The sequence below is a fragment of the Alexandromys fortis genome, unplaced genomic scaffold (genome assembly GCF_014885135.2).
Source record: "Alexandromys fortis isolate MF-2015 unplaced genomic scaffold, M_Fortis_MF-2015_v1.1 scaffold_57, whole genome shotgun sequence".
Classification (NCBI taxonomy): domain Eukaryota; kingdom Metazoa; phylum Chordata; class Mammalia; order Rodentia; family Cricetidae; genus Alexandromys; species Alexandromys fortis.
This window is the reverse complement of record NW_026067941.1, coordinates 1,810,459-1,821,043: the sequence shown is the minus strand read 5'-3', so window position 1 is coordinate 1,821,043 and position 10,585 is coordinate 1,810,459. Positions and strand designations below refer to the sequence as shown.

Here is a 10,585-nt window from a genome sequence, read left to right as displayed (position 1 = left end):
TATCGAGACAGGGTTTCTCTGTGGTTTTGGAGCCTGTCCTGGAACTAGCTCTTGTAGACCAGGCTGGTCTCGAACTCACAGAGATCCGCCTGCCTCTGCCTCCCGAGTGCTGGGATTAAAGGCGTGCGCCACCACCGCCCGGCACAGAATTCATTATGTAATCAACCAGTCTATAGCCCACACAAAAATCTCAGTTCTTCATATGTGATATCAAAGTAGATACTAGAATGGAAATGTTTAAATGGAGATAGAAGTAGGGGATGAAGAAGATGAAAGAGTGGGAAGAAAAGTTAACCAAAATGAAGAATGTATGAAAAATCCTTTCATAAGCTATACTTATCATTTTATAAGCTAATTTTAAAATGTAATTTGAGAAAAAAACATGACTTTCTTCATGTGCATTCTAATTACAACTTCTGGACCACTGATGATTCATTAGCTGAGACTACCATAACAAAATGGCATAAACAGTTTGGTAAAAAAAAATGACATTTGGGCTAGCAAGAGGGCTCAGCAGGTAAAGGCACTTGCTGCCAAGCCTAAAGCACTTAAATCCCTGGGACCCACATGTGAAAACAGAGAACCCACTTCTTTGAACTATCCTCTGACCTCAAGGCATATACATACAATTATTCAATTTTTCTTGCTAATATTTTGTTTGGTTGGTTGGTTTGGAATTTTTGTTGGGGGGGGGGGTTGTTTTGGTTTTTTGTTTGCTTTTTCAAGACAGGGTTTCTCTGTGTAGCTATGGCTGTCCTGGAACTCACTCTGTAGAACAGGCTGGCCTCAAACTCACAGAAATCTGTTGTAGGATATTAGTTCAAGATGTGTTACATCTATTTATGTTATGGCATATTTGTTTAATGATGCTAAGTTATATAGTCATCCTCCTGGATATTAACCATCAGGCAACGAAAGGAGACAGAGACAGAGTCCCACACTGGAGCACCGGACTGAAATCTCAAGGTTCAAATCAGGAGCAGAAGGAGAGAGAGCACGAGCAAGGAACTCAGGACCGCGAGGGGTGCACCCACACACTGAGACAATGGGGATGTTCTATCGGGAACTCACCAAGGCCAGCTGGCCTGGGGGACAATGAGGACTACTGAGAACTCAAGAACAATGGCAATGGGTTTTTGATCCTACTGCACTTATTGGCTTTGTGGGAGCCTAGGCAGTTTGGATGCTCACCTTACTAGACCTGGAAGGAGGTGGGTGGTCCTTGGACTCCCCACAGGGCAGGGAACCCTGACTGCTCTTCGGGCTGATGAGAGAGGGGGAGTTGATTTGGGGAGGGAGAGGGAAATGGGAGGGGGTGGCGGGGAGGAGACAGAAATCTTAAATAAATAAATAAGAAAACTAAGTTTTAAAATAAAATTGAAATTGAGATGCTAAACGAAAAAAAAAAAGAAAAAAGAAATAAATAAATAATCATAATAATTATAAGCCAAGAACAAATTAAAGGAAAGGAAGTTTCTTATTGTGTGGTTCAGAAAGGTAGATATACAGGACAAGGTGGGGAAACATGGTAGCGGATGACGTCATAGTGGAGAAGCATGGAGGCTAGGACTCTTCCTATCTCAGTTTAACATATGCTCAGCTGTCTTTCTCCATCTCCCTTTTTATTCACATCTCAATCTCAGCCCACAGGATGAATCTTCTAATATATTCATCCTCTCAGAAATGAGTCACAGATATACTCAAAGGTATATCCCAATAACACTCTACTCATTTGTTAATCTAATCAAGTTGACAATCAAAATTAGCCAACACAATATCTAAATTATTGTGAATGTTTCACATATCTACTGAGAAATCTCAACCTGAAGTCTCCAAATTTTGCTTGCTTCCTTTATTTAAGTAAAAACGCTTCCCAGAGATAGCAAAGCAATGATTATAAATGTACACAGACATTCACACAAAATTCAAAATGATTCTGTATTATGATTTATCCAACACCAGACACTGGAAAGAAGCTCTATTGCTCACAGTGATCCCAGTAGAATACACTACTAAAAAGGCAACCCATAGTTACCCTATTTACATCAAGCCTTGAAGTAATTCTGTAGTAGTTACTAACTTCAGTTCATATATCTCTGTAATTTTTATTATTGCTGACCTCACTGTTCAATTTAAGGAGTTCTTTCTCAGCTCCTTCTAAGAGCATAAAAGTGTCTCTGATCCCTATGTAACAGGGCCACAGGAGATATTTCTTACATACCCTTACATAAAATGACCAGAACAAATATACAAGGAATAAATGGACAAACTGTGATGTTAGCCTCTCTGAATATGGCATATTTGCTATTATAAAACCATCTATGAGTTCAGAGGCAGCATATTACAGGACGAAGAAAACAAATCATAATGTTCTGGAATACAAAGTATGTTTCTTCAAATAATGTCACTGCCACAAGACACTATAGGAGAGACACTCTTTAACCAACCTCATCTTCCCTTTTTCTTTGTTACGCTGCACAACTCGGCTAGTGGATTTGATGTACAGGTGCCGGTGCAGTTCCTCTATGAGAACCAAGTGCAGGTTCATCTTCTTGCTGTGAAGTTCCAGCCTGAGGTCACTGAGTCCCTCCACCTGGAGCAGTGGGCCCTCCAAAGACTCCACTGCTGACACCTGAAAGGGAAAAGAGAGCCAAGTAAGTACAGCTAATGAATCTTACCATACTATAAGTAAGAAAGAACAGGAGTTTCTGAGAGCTGCGTATGCAATGCTCAGGCTTGCAGAGTATCATGTGGATTAACCTAGTATGGCCCTTGAGGTTTTGCTAAGATAAATAGAACACAAGAGAAAAAGAAAAGACAACCCTGACAAAGGACTATATAAAGGCATGTAGGACACACAGCAAAGCTCTAGGTACTGTTTACTCCCATACACATTGCCTCTCCAAGGACACATGTAAAATAACTATATCAATTCATATTTTCACTAGAATCTCAAATGCTGATGGTTGAAATCAACTTCTTTTGAGGGGGGTATTTTTAGTTTGGGTTGTTTGTTTGGAGACAGGATCTCACTATGTGACCCTAGGTGGCTTCAAACTCACATTACTGTTGCCTTAGGCTCCCGAGCACAAAACCACCGCACTGGCTTATATCAACTTTAATAAAACTTACTCTTTAAGACAAGTCAAGGCACATTGCATGAATATTTTATTAGCTTATTCTCAAGGTGATCATGAGCTAAACAGAACTCTGTTGGGTAAGGTCACGTATGTATCTATAAAGAACCAAGCAGTCTCTCTCTCTCATTTTTCTCATATGCACACGCATTTGGAGATATATGCACTTTGGCATGCATACTACTGGTGGGAAGTAACAATCAAGACCTCTTGATATCCTGATCCATTCTAATTAAACAGAGGGGACTGAAATGGAGAACCGAAGATAACAAAGGAGATGCTCTTAAGATGGCTTAAGGGATTTTAAAGACAAGGACTGAATGAATCAAATCATACAGGAATGCCTATAATAGAGATGTTGAAAGACAGGGAACCAAAAATAACTGACTCTAAAAATTAAAGTGATAACTGTGGGGTGAGGAGGAGCACATGAGGTATGATCTCATTTCTTTGTGTAAATTCAATTATTTTTCTGTGTCATAATGCTCTTTTATATTTTGAAAGAAAAAGGTGAAGGATGTATTAAGTATTATTACTCAGGAGTGGAGCAAAAGGTGAAGGGAACTTAAAGACTACAGAGAGCAAAATGAAGATGAGGAAGGAAAAAATGGTGACTTCAACCGAAGTCTGAAGAGAAAAAAAAATCCCAGCTACCTGAAGAACTAAGGATATGGTTATTCTCTACATAGGATATTTTCTCAATATTTCTGACAGGGGTAGCTATGCGTAATAATAACACCGTTTATGAATGGGTGATACCATTAAAACTGACTATAGATACAAATATGACCACAAAAACTAAAAAATTCATGTAAAAGCAATAGTTAATAAAAATCATTAAATGCATTGGTCAAAAATATTAATGACAGATCTACAGTGGACAAAGGAGTCATCTGGGAGCTTTTAGACAATGAAGACAGAAAGCTGTGGCTGTCAAATACAGAGCAGCCCCAAATGACCTAAACATAGTAATAATGAAGTGCAACAGCTCACCCATAACACATCACTTGTTCTGTGAGGTGATAGAATCAAATGTCAGTACCAAATAAGTTTTCTTAAGTGAAAGCAGGAAAGAATCAAGGAGTGGAAGATTGACAAGCCCTCTGAAGCCTGCCCATTCATTTTCACACTGACTTGCAACTGCCCCTGCTATGACAGCCCCTGGGCCCTGTGCACGCTACTGCCAGTAATTCCAAATGAAAAGGCAGACTCACAAAATGATCAAAGTGTCCCCAAGGAGGAAAAACAACAACAAATTCATTTCTACTCATGCCCTAAAAATGGATTTTAACTCAATCTCTAGTGAAGAAAAGAGGATGCATTAACCTTCAGTGACATCTACATTCAGAAAATAAAAAATAATTTGGTAAACCACTGGCCCATCATATAGCCTTATCCCTTGAGGTAATTAAATCCAGCCAAAATATTTAAGCTTAAAAACTACTCACTGCACCTCCACACTTGACTTGCTTGTAGGAAATCACAAGAAGGGATTTAATTCATCTCCCAAAGACAAAATTATGCAACAATGACAACTTCCAAAGACAACCAAAAAAATTTTTTTTGGAGAATGGGGTGATTTTCAAGACAGGGTTTCTCTGTAGCTTTGGAACCTGTCCTGGAACTAGCTCTTGTAGATCAGGCTGGCCTCAAACTCAGAGATCCACCTGCCTCTGCCTCCCGAGTGCTGGGATTAAAGGCGTGCACAACCACCACCTGATTCAAAATAAAAATTTTAAACTTCAGGTAAAACAAAACCATGTCTGGCAAACAGTGCTCACATGTGGGAGCCCACAGAAGTGGGTCCATTCCACCTTGACTAAAGGTCAGAGAGCTCAGGCCTAGTCTTGCTCCTTCAAGGCTATTGACAAGAGGTTTGACTTAAGGTGTGGATACTAACAAAGATATCTTTTTTTTTTTTAATTGAGAAAAGGAAAAAAAAAGTTTCCGCCTCCTCCCAGCCTCCCATTTCCCTCCCCCTCCTCCCACGCTTCTTCCCCTACTCCCACTCCTCTCCCCCTCCCTCTCCAGTCCAAAGAGCAGTCAGGGTTCCCTGCCCTGTGGAAAGTCCAAGGTCCTCCCCCCTCGGTCCATGTCTAGGAAAATGAACGTACAAGCTGGCTAGGCTCCCACAAAGCCAGAACATGAAGTAGGATCAAAACCCAGTGCCATTGTCCTTGGCTTCTCAGCAGCCCTCATTGTTCGCCATGATCAGAGAGTCTGGTTTTATCCCATGTTTTTTCAGTCACAGTCCAGCTGGCCTTGGTGAGCTCCCAATAGATCAGCCCCACTCTCTCAGTGGGTGGGTGCACCCCTCGTGGTCCTGACATCCTTGCTCGTGTTCTCCCTCCATCCGCTCCTCATTGGGACCTTGGGAGCTCAGTCCAGTGCTCCAGTGTGGGTCTCTGTCTCTATCTCCATCCATCACCAGATGAAGGTTCTATGGTGATATGAAAGATATTCGTCAGTAATGCTATAGGATAGGGTCAGTTCAGGTTCCCTATCCTCAGCTTCCCAAGGGACTAACTGGGGACATCGCCTTGGGCTCCTGGGAGCCACTCTAGGTTCAAGTCTCTTGCCAACACTAAGGTGGCTCTTTTAACTAAGATATGTGCTTCCCTGCTCCCCTATCCAACCTTCCTTTATCCCAATCTTCCTGTTTCCTCAAGTTCCCCCAATCCTCCCCTTCTTAATTTTCTCTCCCTGTTCTCCTTATCCCCAACCCACCCCACCCCCAAGATCCCAATTTTGTCCCCGGCAATTTTATCTACTTCCCTTAGCCAAGAGGATAACTATATGTTTTTTCTTGGGTTCACCTTCTTCTTTAGCTTCTTTAGGTTCACCAGGTATACACTCCGTGACCTTTATTTATGGCTAGAAACCAATTATGAGTGAATACATCCCATGTTCATCTTTTTGGGTCTGGGTTACCTCGCTCAGGATAGTGTTTTCTATTTCCATCCATTTGCATGCAAAATTCGAGAAGTCATTGTTTTTTACCGCAGCATAATACTCTAATGTGTATATATTCCACACTTTCTTCATCCATTCTTCCATTGAAGGGCATCTAGGTTGTTTCCAGGTTCTGGCTATTACAAATAATGCTGCTATGAACATAGTTGAACAAATGCTTTTGTCATATGATAGGGCATCTCTTGGGTATATTCCCAAGAGTGGTATTGCTGGGTCCAGGGGTAGGTTGATCCCGAATTTCCTGAGATACCCAAACACTGATTTCCAAAGTGGTTGCACAAGATTGCATTCCCACCAGCAATGGATGAGTGTACCCCTTCCTCCACAGCCTCTCCAGCAAAGGCTATCATCGGTGTTTTTGATTTTAGCCATTCTGACAGGTGTAAAATATCTTGACTAGAGTGTAATTACTTGGCATTTTGGGTATTATTACGGTCCACAGAAGTGGAGGATCTGTACCACCTCGACTAAAGGTCAGAGAGTTCAAGCCTATTCTTGCTCCTTCAAGGCTGCTGACAGGAGATTTGACTTAAGGTGTGACTACTAACAGGATATCTTAACCTGGGTGTGGTTACTAAGTGTTTTGGGTATCATGAAAAAGAGGATTTTTCTTTCTTCCCCTCTTTTGGATTAGGGTATTTAAAGATAATAATAAACACAGGTGGATTCAGTATTCACTGGATTGCCCTCCCAATTCTATTCTATGTCTGTCTTTTTCTTTCATATCTCTGTTCCTTTTGCCTAAAATTTCTAATCCATATGCCCCTACCATGGAACGTGTGAACCCCATCAAGAATGGATCCCTACATTCACAGAAATTAATTTTAACAGTATCTATTTATATTAATAATAGAGAAAACTCACAGTAGATTTATATGGTGTTTAAATACAGCATTTGAGCAAGTGTTCTTCAACACAACATTGTCATTTAAACAACAAACTTTCTGACTATTCCCTTAAAACCAAATATAATTTATACACACACATACATCAGGGTAGTCACAGAACTCCGAACTTAAAAACCTCAACATAAAAGACAATAGAAAATAGCCTCTGTGGTGATTTGAATGAGACTGACCCACAGTTCATATGATTGAATGCTTGGTCTCCTGTTAGTGGAACTACCTAGGAAGGATTAGTAGATGAGGCCCTGTTGGAGGAGGTGTGTTATCAGAGGTGGCCTTTGAGGTTTCAAAAGTCCCCACGAGGCTCAATCTCACTCTTTCCTGTAGCTTGTGATCAGTTATGCGCTGTTTGCTACTTCTGCAGTGCATTGCCTTCCTACCTGCTGCAACGCTAGCTGCTGGGATATTTTTGTGACAGGTCTGAGCATGTTGCTGTTTGTTGGAATATGGAAGATTTGGAGACTTTGGATTAGGATAGCAGCTGAATACTTTAAGCAGGGCTTAATGGAGATGATAGTAGTACTGACACCATGTAAACTATGAAGACCCAGCGTAAGAGGTTTCAGAGGAGAAGAAAAGTGTCTGCTTCTACCATTGTCCTAAAAATCCGCTAGAGGCTAAATTAAAGAGTTTTAGAATAATGGCTTTGGCAGAGGAAATCTCAATGTAGACTAGTATTGATTGTGTGATAGGATTATTGGTGATCAGGTGGATCCATGGCATCTCTCTGACTCCAAAGAGAGTATTTCCTTGCAAAGAGAAATACAAAATGAATAGTTTGAGGAGAAAAAGAGCAACAGGAAGTATAATGGTGGAGGCAAATCCTGTGCTCAAGGAGATAAGAAGTTTAAAGAAAAGCCTGATGTTAAATGAAATCAAAGGAGTGGTAACCTCAGAGCAAGATCAGGCCCAGTTAATCCTGAAACCTGTGAAAGGAAAAGATCTGAGGGATTTCCTAATGCCTAAACAAGAAAGAAAGCTATGTAAATGTTATTCAAGAAGGGGCACTGCTGTGGAAGTCCCCTCTGTATGCTGTGATTACCATTAATGATTGAAGAAAACTGCCTTGGCCTGTTGATAGGGCAGAACTTAAATAGGTGGGGGAAATTAAATTGAATGCTGGGAGAAAGAAGGTGGAGTCAGAGAGATGCCATGGAGCTGCTGGAGACAAATGCTGGTTAAAATCTTGCTGGTAAGCCACATCCCCATGGCAATATACAGATTAATAGAAATGGGTTAAATTAATATAAGAGTTAGCCAATAAGAAGCTAGAATTAGTGGGTCAAGCAGTGATTTAATTAATACAGTTTCTGTGTGATTATTTAGGGTCTAAGCTAGCTGGGAGGCCTCCCTGCTCCAACAGGGCACAGGTTCCAGCCCCAGCAAGCATTAGAACTTGGCAGCACTGGCCAGGTGGTTCTGGATTTAGAATCAAGAGGATGGATATAGGACATGGGTTGTGTAATCTTCCTCCCCAGTCATGGAAAGCCACTAGCGCCAGACCTGTGACAAGCGAGTCCCTACCCAGAGAGAGCAGCTATATGAAGGAGAAGCTGGCGGTGACACTGCTGCAGGGAGACGGCTGCCAAGGAGAGCTGTCTACAGGAAGTGGAGCCAGCCCAAGAGAGGAAAGTGTGCTGCAAGACTGGAGGAACCCGCTAAAAATTTGGAGTTTGTCCTACAAGATTTCAATCTTGCTTTTGCTCAACATTTCCCCTCTATATCCCCTTTCCTCCTTTTTTAGAATGGTCATGTATATTAGGTGCCATGGTATGTTGGAAATATGCAAGTTGCTTTTCCCCTGTGAGATTGCCTTGAGTCTCAGAAGAGACTTTGAACTTTTGAAACAGCATTGAAAATGAGAGTCTATGGAGACTTTTGAAGTTTAACTAAATGTATTTTGCATTATAATATGACTACAAGCCTATGGGGGTCAAAAAGTGGAAAGTGATGTTTTGAATGAGAATGGCCCACGGGCTCAGACATAGGAATGCTTGCTTCCCAGTTAGTGGAACTCTTGGGAAAGATTAGTACGTGTGGCCTTGTTGGAGGAGGAGTGTCATTTCAAAAGCCCACACCAGGCCTACTTTGTCTATTTCTGCCTGCATTTGAATATCACTGTGAGCTCTGAGCTACTGCTCCAGAACAATGCCTGCCTGACATCCACTGTCTGTCAAGATAACCATAAACTGACCCTAACCCTCTGAAACTGTAAGCAAGCCTCCAATTTAAGCTTCCTTTTATAATCAATCAGCCTTGGTCATGGTGTTTCAGCACAGCAACAGGACAATAACTAATATACGCTCTTATTTCTATAAAAAAATAAAAACAAAAAAATTTTAGAGGCTTCAAAATTACTTACAAAGTTAAAATTACAGAAGTCAATCAAGCTTTTTAATATATAGAAAATGGCCATTTTATTAAATTAGTTCACAATGTAAATCAGTTTTCCCATCACAGGAACAAAACACCAGAGATAAGCAACTTGTAAGGAGTAAATTTTTTACTTTGGCTCATGGTTTCAGAAGTTTTCAGTCCTTGATGACCAACTTCTATTATTCTGGGTTTATGGCAGCACTATATATATATATATACATATATATATATGTATATATATATAGAGAGAGAGAGAGAGAGACAGAGACAGAGAGAGAACAGGAACATGTGTAAGAAGGAAAGAGGACACCTGTTCACCTCACAAAACCAAAAAACCAACACTCTCTACCAGAGCACCTCGTCCCATGATTCTGCCAATCTATCACTTCCTGATATTTCTACCACCCAAGAGTGTGCCACAGCCTGTTGGTCTTAAGGATCTGAGTCTCTGAGGGAGTGAACTGACTCAGATGACTTATCAAATAACATGCCAATGAAGCAGTAAGAGAAATTTAAGATACTGCTATATTAAAAGATTAAAAAAAAAAAAAGCTGGGTGGTGGTGCACACCTTTAATCCCAGCACTTGGGAGGCAGAGGCAAGAAAATCTCTGTGAGTTCAAGGCCAGCCTGGCCTACACAGAAAGTTCCAGGAGAGCCAGGGCTATACAGAGAAACCCTCTCCTGAAAAACAAAAAGAAAGATACAAAAAACAAACTGGCTTCGGGAGGTTAGAATTATCAAAATCAGGTTCATAAATATGGCAGTCAATACTGAATAATGCCCCATATACATATAAAAATTATAAAACTAGACAAACAACATTCAAAATGTAATTAGCAAATATCTAAGATCACATCAGAGAACCAATCTTGTATATTCATAACCAAGTGGTTTAAATAAACTCCTAGAATTCTCCAACACACCACATCAGTCCTTAAAGTTAGATTATTACATAATGTAATGGTCTGTCCGTCTGTCCTGTCCCTTGAAGAGACAAGCCCTGTCCACTCCCACCCCCACCCCACCCACCAAGGCAACCAGATCTTACTTCTACTTTCAGCCTGAGCTCTTTCCTTTTCATCTCTCTCCTGAAGAGGCATCTTCTGCTTTTCTCCCTTCCCCCATTTCTCCCCTTCCCTCCCTCCCTCCCTCCCTCCCTTCTCTCTCTCTCTCTCTCTCTCTCTCTCTCTCT

At 41.0% G+C, this 10,585-nt stretch overlaps 1 protein-coding gene across 3 annotated transcripts in view; it reads right to left on the bottom strand.

Moving 5' to 3' along the window:
* Exoc4 (exocyst complex component 4) overlaps positions 1–10,585 on the bottom strand; it is a 739,210-nt gene that overhangs the window by 681,527 nt on the left and 47,098 nt on the right. For all 3 annotated transcript variants that reach the window (XM_050147958.1, XM_050147959.1, XM_050147960.1), the window contains exon 4: positions 2,448–2,632. In XM_050147958.1, the coding sequence (XP_050003915.1) occupies positions 2,448–2,632 (185 nt within the window). The remainder of the gene's footprint in view (positions 1–2,447; positions 2,633–10,585) is intronic.